The 12340-nt window shown below is 40.5% G+C and overlaps 1 protein-coding gene across 2 annotated transcripts in view; it reads left to right on the forward strand.

Moving 5' to 3' along the window:
• Positions 1-12340, forward strand: part of CCDC178 (coiled-coil domain containing 178) — a 425544-nt gene that overhangs the window by 284466 nt on the left and 128738 nt on the right. For both annotated transcript variants that reach the window (XM_075826302.1, XM_075826301.1), the window contains exon 18: positions 11203-11352. In XM_075826302.1, coding sequence (XP_075682417.1) covers positions 11203-11352 — 150 coding nt within the window. The remainder of the gene's footprint in view (positions 1-11202; positions 11353-12340) is intronic.

Here is a 12340-nt window from a genome sequence, read left to right on the forward strand (position 1 = left end):
TCTGAGCTATTATAACAGAGAGTTAATGCTTTATTCTGTATTAATCCCATTAAAATCCTTTAATATTAGAGCATGTGTTGCTTTATAGCATTAACTAGTGTCTTGCACTTAACTGTATTTCCGCAGTTTATGACACCGCTTACGGCATTAACAAACAGCTGTTTGAATTAAATGAGCACTTAAGGACCCTGTTCATTAACTCAAAAGTTTCATGTGATCTTAATTCTTTCATTCCAGTTCCATGTTTGCTTGACAAAATTGTGTATTAATATATGAGTCGGCCACTTGGGGTTCATCATTTGCATCCCATACACCTATTATATTAAATTAGTGTCTGAAATGCTCATGCTTCTGCCATTGAAGAAGACGCATTTTTAGGCTGCCTTTGCTCGCAACAAAATAGTTTTACTTCTAATGAAGAAGACAGGATTAAACACTTGCGCTACAGCTGTTCACGATTTACATTTGCAAACATTGTGCCCTATTATAGATATTACACTTGTTTTATAACTTCTTTATGCAGATTGGCTTAATATAAATTTTAGCTTTAATTGTGAAAGATCCAGGATTTCTCCATTGTTATCCATATGTAACAAAATAACGTTCTATTTCTTCCCCTAGACCTTTTTTGTTCATTGAGGTCTTGTTAATATTGTGTATTAAAATGGAACAAGGGTTTCTGGGTTGAGTGACAGAAACGGGGAAACTGATGATCCTCTTGAAGGGTAGCGGATTTGTTCCAGATTTTCAGCAGTATTTCTGCAGTGTTTCTGTTCGGATTTTGTTTTGGATTTCACATCTTTTACGTTGAAAAGAGTGAAATCCGCAATGAATATTCCAAACACAATTTGAAAATCCCATGTTCTAATTTCTGTTGAGAAAAAGTTCAGCAGCTTGTGGATGAGATTTGTTTTTACATCTCATCCACTTGCCTGCAACAGTCTTTCATTGCTGATTTTCCACCCGCATATCTATATGAAAAATCTTCAATAAATCTGCTACATGTGACGGGGACCTTACACAACCTAGTATATTAAATAATAGATTGTATAAAAATGTATCCCCCGTTCCTGTGGCTCATTTGTCTCAGTATATGTGTTCCAGGCACCTGACAATCTTATTCTTCATAATGGGGATTTAGAGGAATGCACTGATTCTCCTTGCGGAGATCCATCTGGTTGGAAGTCTTAAGGGCAATGCTCCCTGGGATAAAGTGTGAAAAAGTACTCTTCTCCATTTTCTTCCTTATGGAGAAGAGTACTTTTTCACACTTTATCCCAGGGAGCATTGCCCTTAAGACTTCCAACCAGATGGATCTCCGCAAGGAGAATCAGTGCATTCCTCTAAATCCCCATTATGAAGAATAAGATTGTCAGGTGCCTGGAACACATATACTGAGACAAATGAGCCACAGGAACGGGGGATACATTTTTATACAATCTATTATTTAATATACTAGGTTGTGTAAGGTCCCCGTCACATGTAGCAGATTTATTGAAGATTTTTCATATAGATATGCGGGTGGAAAATCAGCAATGAAAGATCTCTCTAGTGACACCTAAAGGTGACTACGCTGTAAGTCAATGACTGACCCTTTATAGAGTTTTGAAACATGACTTAGTTAATAGCCAAACCAGAGACACCAGAACCCTAGTCTATACTAAGAAGAAGCAATAACTCTGAAACAGTGCTCCCTACAGATGGCTTCTGGTTTGGCTATTACCCAACTCATGTCTCAAGGCTCTATAAAGGATCGGACATTGACTTACAGGATAGTTACCTATAGATGGCACTAGAGAGACAGTTTTCTTTGTTCTGGAGGAGAACTATTTGGCATGGTGATTTATAATCATTTGTCTAGAATCTTTCCTGCCGTAGTAGAAATTGGCACTGACTTCATGGTGAGCTTGTACTGGGTTTCTGCTTAATGTACAAAACAGCATATCTCCCGATGTTTTGGATAGGCAATAAGGGACACTTATTGTTCCTTGTGTGAAAGAACCATATTTCCATCAATAACTAAACCCTTCAATAGTTTTTAATTTACCCATTATTACTTTGCTATGACACTTGAAATCTGGGTCTGGGGGCCTCCCATTTCTCTAGATCATCTTTGAAATGTTTCTACATTTTGATTGGAGTCCACTTGTGGTAAATTCATTTGATTGGACATGATTTGGAAAGACACACACCTGTCTTTATCAGATCTCACAGCTGACAATGCATATCAGAGCAAAAACCAATCCATGAGGAGGAAAGACCTGCCTGTAGAGCTCAGAGACAGGATTGTACCTTCAAAAGAGGGAAACTTAGGAGTTTTAAAACAGCCAAGCTGACCAGCAGAATTGTAGTGTAAACTCTGGGGGAGGGAAAGAGATAAAGTCTTAATCTACTAAATCTACTAAATTTCTTGCAAAAACTCATCATATCTTTTAACAGGTATTTGACCACTCACAATTTTAATGACTGTTTACATCCAGGTATGGGCCACATGATTGTTATATGATATCAGGCTGATATCAGATGCTTATACATATAGACATGTATTTTATGCGTAATTAAACAACTTGTTTTTGACTGGTGTAAATATGTTGCATTGGTCACAAAATGCTATTACAATTTTTCCTGTTTTTTTTTAGCTTTTATTGGTTATTGGGCAGGAGTTTCCAATGTGGGGCAATTGAAGTATTGTTCTGATTTATCACTCTTCTCACATTTTATAAACTGTTCATGTATGTTGCGTACATACCAATTAACTTTTTGGTAAAGTAAAAATGTTGGCGTTTGATGCCACAGAGCCTTTGCGATTTTAAAGGAAGGAAACGTACATTGATATATGCACATTTCTAAATTTTTCCCTGTGTGTGTGATATTGCCAAGGGCCATGAAAACAACTAATGACACTTTCTCAAATGTTTAGTACAAGTACTTCGCGGGCAACTTGCAGATGCACTTCAAAAATTGGACAGGTAACATGGTAAATTGTGCTCTTGTGCCCATGCGTGACTGTCCTGACCTGCAGTACATGTGTGTAACGTTAATAAAAAGGTGCAGACGCATAGTTTTATAAATAAGGCACAACATGTTCACCACATCCCATTATGCCCCCATCCAGGAACAAATTTGCACAAGCAAAAAAATTTGAGGAAAATAAAATTTTTATTCGTTTAGAAAACAGTTCTAACAACTGACGACACTTTCACGCATGTTCCCGCTGCGTTACAATTTGATCCCTAAGTGTTTATCTCTAAAAACCCAACATTGATAATAGAATGGAACCCTGGAAGAGATTCCCCTCTCTTCATTGCATGCTGGATGGTGGTAATCTCCAGCTCCTGCTATAAAACCGGGGGGGCACAGCAGTTTGTTGGAGGTTAGTAGCACTTGTTAATTTGATGGAGGCTGAAGTTTACGGAGGATAAAGTAAACAATGCAAACTGCAGACACCATCAGTTTCCTCTGGTCAGTGGAGTGTGGTCTGTTCCATTTACACTTCACAACAACATCTGATGGGCTTTGTCAGTGCTGCACAGAGTAATTAAACCTGAAATCAATAGCAGGCATTTGTCATGTTTACAGCCGCTCTTTCTGCTGGGTTAAACTCATCAGTTTAGTGCAGTTCTGTTTTACTGCTGGGACACGCTCCATTATTTCTTCAGGTACAGTTGAGATATTCAGTTACAGTACATGTCCAATAGTTTGCATACGTCAGTAAGATTAAAAGGGGCAGGAAATATGAACAGTTTTATTTAATTTATTCTTTACATTCTCCGGAGTTCAGTTGACATTTTTCTTCCCACCTACTCTGCTGAAAATATTAATGCCCCTACTTGATATATTCCCATTCTTGGCTCTAGACTACTTGAAGGTGAGCGGAGGACACAGACTGGTGCCTGACATTCAGTCTATATTTTATCCTACAAGCTTCTTGTTTAGTTTGTTCTTAGTCTATTGAGCCCTTGAAGAATGGTTTAAATTACAGAGGTTGGTCTGATTCTTGGAACAAACTAAGCGGATTGTGCACCGTAGACTTATTATCCTGGGCTGTGCAGAGTATTTAAGAGGTAGATATTATAGTACAGTATGTTTCCTTTTTTTTTTTTTTATTTAAACCAGATCAGCTTTATTTGAATACAAGACTACTTACAAGACAAAACATAGGGTGTCCTTTGTAAAATCAGCTCACAAAAAATAGATGTGAATAGTAACAGCAGTTACCAATACTCAGATGTACAAAAAGATTATGTATTTGGAGAATACTCAAAAATCTGAGAGGTTATTTGGTGGTCACATTCGTCTGAGATGTTCTACAATAGAGCTGCTTCTATACATGGATGGGTGGGAACCTATAGCACAGGTATAAAGCATAGCCAATCCTAGGGAAACGGATCAGAGTATCTACTTTAGGGGAGAAAAACCCATAGGAAAGTGACCTGCGGTGCGCTTTTTTAATCTGCAGCATGTCAATAGTATTCGCATAAGCGCTGCTTTTTCGTTGCGGGTTTTCCCCTTTGAATTCAATGTAAAGGTAAAACCTGCAACAAAAAGCAGATGTTTCGAGTTTTGCGGCGAAAAAGCTGCGATTCTGCACCAAAAATTCAGTCCAGCTGGGCCTCCTGGGATAATGTTTCATCACATGTGACCTCTTCAGCCAATCACAGGCTGCAGCAGTCACATGGGATGAAACGCCATGGGATGAGGCCGTGCTGCAGGACGGCAGAGGGACGCATCGTCATGGCTACAGGTGAGTATGAAACTTTTTTTTACGTGCAGCAATCCACAAAGGACATTACGGACCAAAAAATGCACCACAATTTGTTGCGGTTTTTCGGACGGAATGCCCTGCGGTGCCTAGGGTGGAAACGCTGTGTGCTTTTACGCAGCATCCGTCTTGTGTGAACTTGCCGTAACTGTGGGAATCGAGTGGAATAGTAAACACATGCAAAAAAAGTTATGTTTGTAGATAATAGATGTTTTTTTTAAGCAGTTTTAGGTTGCAGTTTTTCCCTAATGCATTTTTCTATAGCAATAAATGCCCAAAACTCACTCAAGATAGAGGATTCTGCAGTTTAAAAAGCAAATCCGAACTTGTTGCCCATAGAAACCAAGTAAAGTTGACCATTCATATTTTAAACTGCTTTGGAAAAAATCAAAAATCTGGCCTCTCAATATTGGCAACATGACCACTTCCTCTCCTGGACAGTTTTGATATATGAGGCCCAATATGTGAATAAAATTCATAAACTTCTATTTACTCACACCCTGTGTAAAAATGGCATAGAATTACCATTTGTGTGTTGTCAGATGGGTATAAGAATAGCAAAAAAAAAAAAGATTTTACAGGTTGTTCCACTTTTTGCAATAGTAGATATGAATGTTTCACAATAATGCTATATTTCTTTTACTGTAGGATAACTGTTTTGTGATACAGTATTTGTTTATTTAGTCACTGCAGCAACAATTGACAACCAGGTTGAAAGAAGCTTGAATTTGGCGCGTTGTATGAAATAATTATAATACCAAATTTTAAAGCTTTGAAATGGCGTTAAAGGAAAAATCCAGTTAAAATGATCTTCTGATGTGTCATAGATAACATGTGAGAGTATCGCAGTGGTTAAAACCGCAATCTTGGACATCACTGATTTCCAACTGATCACCAAATACTTTTACAGAACTTGACCTCATTTGAGGAATCGTTCAGTGTCATTGTCCCAATTGAACCTCCAGTCCCAAGTACTCTATGAGAATCCTGAATAGAGCACCCTCTGTATTAACTTAGAATTCCCTAAAAGGGTATATGTAAATGGGTTTTCTAAACTTGACAATCCCTTCAATAAGTGCTGGAGTGAAACTGGTCTCTGAGTATGCCCGTATGTTCAGGACTTCTATAGAGAAGTGGGAGATTTTCGGATGAAAGCCTGTATAGGCATTCTATGGATCCATATACGATAATATTCCATTTGGGAGGTCCTAGTGTCAGGAATGGGTCACTGAGACGTCATATATCGCCGGTGATGCATGTTGCGTTAATGTTTGCTAAGAGGTCTGTGAGTGGATTCGTCCCACGCTGCCATCCCTAGCTTCAATCATCTCCCAAACCAAGGAAGCCTTACATTTGGAAAAAGTTGAGGTGGAAAGACACGCAGAGTCACAATCAAAATCGCTCTTTCACGAGTGCAGAATATTTATTAGCAGATATCTTACACAACAAGAAATAACCACGTTAATTGGACCTTTTATAACTAACCAAGTAGTATCTTAATAAAGATCTAGGCGGCACATTAGGTAAGTAAAAAACCCCTTGTAGATGTTTAGGTCACAGTCACTTGCACCCTGATGGTGACAAGTTGGCGATGCTTGGGACTTCCTTTGAAGAAGGCTTTATAGATATAATGTCGGCTGTAATGATAATAAACCTAATGTTAGTTTATTCATTGTTTCTTGCTGTTTTAGTTTTGTCTGTTTTTCTTATGCATCAATTTGTGATATTCTCGGATATTTTACATTTTTGTAAGACAAGATGTAAATTTTTTCTACTTACATGTTCTTATCAATGACTTTTTCTACTTCTATGTTCTTATGCAATGTCTTTAATGATATGTGTATAAAAAGTAATATTATATGAGGCTGCTGTATGTAGTTAATTTAGAAACAAGGAAATGTTATAGGTAGGTATATGTTTGTGTGAGAAAATGTTAGTAACTTTATTCCTACATGCAGTATTTTACAGTCTGTAGCATTATTTGCAGGTAGATATACATGGATTATAATTTTGCCTTTTGTGGAAAGTCTGTATGTTTTGTGAGGAATGGTATATGGATAGTCCAGTGTACATACATCTCTCTTGTTGATTGCTCATGGTCTAGAGGAGCAGCTATTGATTCTTCATGCCTGAATGGAATGTAGTTGAAATAGAATTCCAAGTCTTCTTCCGTCAGTATTTCTCAAGTGAAGATTTCACAAAACTATGTGTACTATACATCGGTAAAATAATATGGTTCCTTGACATTATATAATTAAAAGAGTGCATTGTTTTTCATTGTAATATCAGTCGCCTCCATTTTGCCATAATTTAAATCTAGTATAGGATCCATTTGAGAGGACTTACATCGGAAGAGCATTTTGTGTTTCGTCCTAATCTCCTCCTGGGGATAGACAATGGTTTACAGTGATAGGCAGGAGTCTTTTTTTTTTTTGGTTCATGCTAGAACTCTCATGAGAAGCTTTTATTGTTTGGGGGAACCATGTTTCCGCACTACTGCATTGCCACGGCCATTAGAATCATTGGACATCCTGTAATTTTCCCAGTTAGAGGACCTCCTCATTATATCAACATGCCTTTGTTGGGAATATTAAAGAGGGTTTTGTAACTGGTTTATTTGTTGATGATTGTATGACATAGTGTATTTTTCATAAATACATTTCCCCTAATCTCACCACCCAAATGGTGTGGAGGTGAGATACCTCTTTTAAAAATGGTATCATTGTGACATAGCATGTATGTGGGTTCTTTATTTCAAGTATGGTTAATAACAAGGTAGAAAACAAAAAATAAAAGTCAAATGCAAGGAAAAATAGCAAGAGAATAGTTTTCATGTTGGCTTGCATTTTCACTTAAAGAGGTTGTCCGGACACGAAAAACTGATGACCTATCCACGGGATAGGTCATCAGTATATGATCGTGGGGGGCCGACACCTGGACCCCGCACCGATCAGCTGCTCCGGCTGCCTCCTGGCGCCAGATGTAATGCAGGGTATGCAATATTCGGAGCCGGAAGCAGATGGCTCCGTACACTGCATATCAGCCGTGCTGCAGAACTGCAGCTTGGCTGATATTCTGGAATGGAGCCATCCGCTTCTGGCATGGACGCAGTGGCGGATTAAGTAGACCATGGGCCCTGGGCTGTTACCCAAACTTCGGCCCCCCTTCCTCACCGCCGCCCTTCCGCGCCGTAACTATTTTTGACACTACTTTTTTGGGCAAGCATTAACAGTGTTACGATTTCCCTTGTCACAGGGCTGTGTCCCTACATACTGAGAGTATCACACTGTGCAGGGACACAACCTCCTGACAAGGGGAATTGTCTATCAGTGCTGGACTGCAGAAAGACTTTTTGTGAAATACAAGGATTCCTATAATAAACATGTCAGGAGAGGTGACAGATTCTCTATAAATCTAGTGACTCACAGGTGACGACGTCTCAGATTCTAGTCGTTTTTTTCCTCTTTTCTTCTCCATCCGGTTCAGCGCTCATGACGACTTCTCCCGGCCATGACTCATTTCTGCAGAATTTGCCACTCAGACGTCTCCTCACTTTTCCAACATTTCCACACCTATAAACGAAAATAAAGTTATCATGGTGCCACATACTGTGCCCCTAAATATAATAGCACCAAACACTGCGCGCCTGAATATAATAATACCACACACTGTAAAACACCACATACACACAGCCCCCTGTACATAGTGCCACACACAGCCCCTGTAGATATTACACACCCCCATAGATATTGCCATACACAGCCCCCTCTATATATCACACATCCTCCCCGTAGAGAGCGTTATACACAGCCCCATATAGATAGTGCCATACAGCCCCCTGTAGAGAGCGCCACACAGCCCTCCCCCTCTTGGAAATAGCACCAAAAAGCCCCCCCTATAAAGAGCGCCACACACATACCACTGTGGATAGCACTACACAGCCCCCCCTTGTATATAGTGCCACACAGCGCTCCCCCTTGTATATAGTGCCACACAGCGCTCCCCCTTGTATATAGTGCCACACAGCGCTCCACTTGTAATGGCAGGGGGTAGGGAGACGGACAAGTGAGCCCTAATCTACCCGCCACTCTGTCCCTGCCTACTTGCAACGACCCGCCCTAGGTGACGGGGTACAACTGGGCGGCGGTCCCTGCGCACAGTAAGTGCACGACAAACACGACAAACATACAAAGGAACACAAGCAAGAAAAAGGGGCCGTTGCCCACGGCAACACCGTGAGCAACCAGAGTGGTGAACGAGCCGAGTCAAGCCAGGAGTGTGCGAGGTACAAAACGAAAAGCAGAAGAGTAGTCGGTAAGCCAGGGTCTGTATGGAGCAGGATCAAAAATAGCAGGAGCTGTAGCTGGGCCAGGAAACCACAAGGAAAGAATCACAAGCACCGAGGGACAGGAAGTGCAGGCTTAAATAGACCGAGGGCGGGAGCTAGCTGAGTCTGGCCAGGTTACGATAGGCTCTCCCACTCCTAAGCCTGCCAGCCTGAATGGTGGAAGCAGGAGTCAGTCTCAGGGATGTATTCTCAGGTGCTGACTGATTAGTTCTGGGAGTTAACCCCGAAGCTGTGCCTAGCAGATCCTTTACACCCCTTGTATATAGTGCCACACAGCGCTCCCCCTTGTATATAGTGGCACACAGCACTCCCCCTTGTATATAGTGCCACACAGCGCTCCCCCTTGTATATAGTGCCACACAGCGCTCCCCCTTGTATATAGTGCCACACAGCGCTCCCCCTTGTATATAGTGGCACACAGCGCTCCCCCTTGTATATAGTGGCACACAGCGCTCCCCCTTGTATATAGTGGCACACAGCACTCCCCCTTGTATATAGTGCCACACAGCGCTCCCCCTTGTATATAGTGGCACACAGCGCTCCCCCTTGTATATAGTGCCACACAGCGCTCCCCCTTGTATATAGTGCCACAAAGCGCTCCCCCTTGTATATAGTGCCACACAGCGCTCCCCCTTGTATATAGTGCCACACAGCGCTCCCCCTTGTATATAGTGGCACACAGTGCTCCCCCTTGTATATAGTGCCACAAGGTTATGTACACATTTAAAAACTTTATATCATAATTTTATATATATATATATATATATATATATATATATATATATATATATATATATATATATATATATTACCCAATTACCCTAATATAGACATGTAATATATTACAATTTACGGTAAACAATGACGATTACAAATAAAAGGTCTATTTTAGGGTAAAACTATGTTATTACCAAAAAAAATGGCTGAAACGTAAAAAAGCTTATTTGTTTACTATTATTTTCAAACTTTATGAATAAAAATTGTAAAATAGCAAAAAAGGTGTGTATGAAAAACGAAACCTGCATTGTCTACGGAAAAAACATCGCAAAAATCACGTCGTTTTTATTTATTTTTTATAAAAATGTGTGTTTGGTGCAACTTTGTAATTACGTTTTATTAAAAAATATTTTTACTTTTTGAGATACAGATGCTTTGTATCCTGTATCCGTCAGGTCAGCAGGACTGACAGGATCAGTGACACGCAGGATCCACCTCAAATCTATCACATCTAAGATTATAATTTAGCGCAGGGCCCGTTTCACTGATCCCGTCAGTCCTGCTGACCTGCTGCTGCTGTCTCTATTCCTATACACAGTGTTCATTGAACGCTGTGTAAGAAGACATCGGAGAAGACAGAAGCAGCTTTCGCTGCTTCTGTCATCTCCTCATGGTCCCCGGCAGTCACTGACAGCCGGAGACCCGACATTCAGCTGCTCGATCGCGCGGGCAGCAAGTTAAAACCCGAGCCGAAGAAAGTCTATGGCTCGGGTTTTAAGGACCCGTCCCTGACCGCTGGCCGTAAAAATACAGCCAGCGGTCGGGAACCAGTTGGGCAGGAGGATAAGCCTGCTGTACTGACCTCAGCGCCGGTGACCGACCGGCCGACTCTTGTCTTGCAGATTCGGAGTAACAGAACAGCCGTCCGTCGCTGTTCTGTTACTCAATGGCGGCGGCCCGCACTTGTCAGGGAGGCGTGTCCTACCCCTTTCCCGGCCAATTCCCTGCTCCTCCCCTCCTCATCTTCGTTAGTTAGCAGCGCTAGCGCGCTGAATAGGTACCTTTGCAAGATGATGTGCGGTTCGGGCTGCCATGGGCCCCCTGGGAGCCTCGGGCCCCGGGCGGCCGCCCGAATCGCCCATATGATAATCCGCCACTGCATGGACGTTCGGTGCATGGAGGCAGCCGGAGCAGCTGATGTGGGGTCTAGGTGTCGGACCCCCACCGATCATATACTGATGGCCTATCCTTTTTTTATACTTCACTTTTTTAACTAAAGTTTTTAAAAGTTCACCTTCATTTTAATTACTAATTTCTATAATTTCTGTTATAAGAATATCCTTACTAAATGTATATTCTCTATATGACTATTCAGGAAGCCTTGGATACAGCCCTTAAGGAGAATGTTGCATTAGCCAGAGCGTATCAAACGCTGCAAACCAGCTATTTGGATGAAAAAGACAAGCTAATGGTCAACTATGAGAGCAGGATAAAAATGGAGGCAACATTGAGAGATTATTTACAGGTAATTTTAAAGAGAACATCTTCTTGTAACACAATATTATGTAAATGATGTATACTTTATTATGGAACTACACTGCGTATTGTGTTATTGTAATTATGTTAATTATGTTAATTCTAGCCTTTGCCATTCTACTCTGCTTTATATATCACCCAAGTTTCGAGGTGGCCAAAATTCTGTAGTTAAAAGTTTTACTAATTGAATGCAAACGTTAGTACCAGTATACTGTCTTAAAAAAATATATAGAAAAACAAACATGTCAATCAGCCAGCGTCCATTATTAAGGCGGTAGTAATAAAGTTTAAAAAAATACAAAGACATAGAAAAAATACTTTATTGAAATTAAAAAAAACACACAACCCTTATTAACCTTTTTATTGAGAAAAAACAACGCCGTAATCGAAGTAGTCCTCGAATCTGAAGAAGTCCAACAACCGAACCTATAAAAAAACAAAAATACATAAAAAAATATTAGTAACACATAAAAAAGCAAAGCAATTTTTATACTTACCTTTCCTAGGTCCAGCTCTGGAGCTGCAATGTCAGCGAGCTGGGCCCTACATCTAATCCTATCATGTGTGATACTGTCTGCTGAGCCACTGTATCTAATCCTACCCATAGCTATAGGGTTGTAGTGCTGTCTCATATATACAGGGTGGGCCATTTATATGGATACACCTAAATAAAATCGGAATGGTTGGTGATATTAACTTCCTGTTTGTGGCACATTAGTATATGGGAGGGGGGAAACTTTTCAAGCTGGGTGTTGACCATGGCGGCCATTTTGAAGTCGGCCATTTTATATCCAACTTTAGTTTTTTCAATGGGAAGAGGGTCATATGACACATCAAACTTATCGAGAATTTCACAAGAAAAACAATGGTGTGCTTGGTTTTAACGTTACTTTATTCTTTCATGAGTTATTTACAAGTTTCTGACCACTTATAAAATGTGTTCAAAGTGCTGCCTATTGTGTTGGATTGTCAATGCA

The sequence above is a fragment of the Rhinoderma darwinii genome, chromosome 5 (genome assembly GCF_050947455.1).
Source record: "Rhinoderma darwinii isolate aRhiDar2 chromosome 5, aRhiDar2.hap1, whole genome shotgun sequence".
In the NCBI taxonomy this organism is placed as follows: Eukaryota; Metazoa; Chordata; class Amphibia; order Anura; family Rhinodermatidae; genus Rhinoderma; species Rhinoderma darwinii.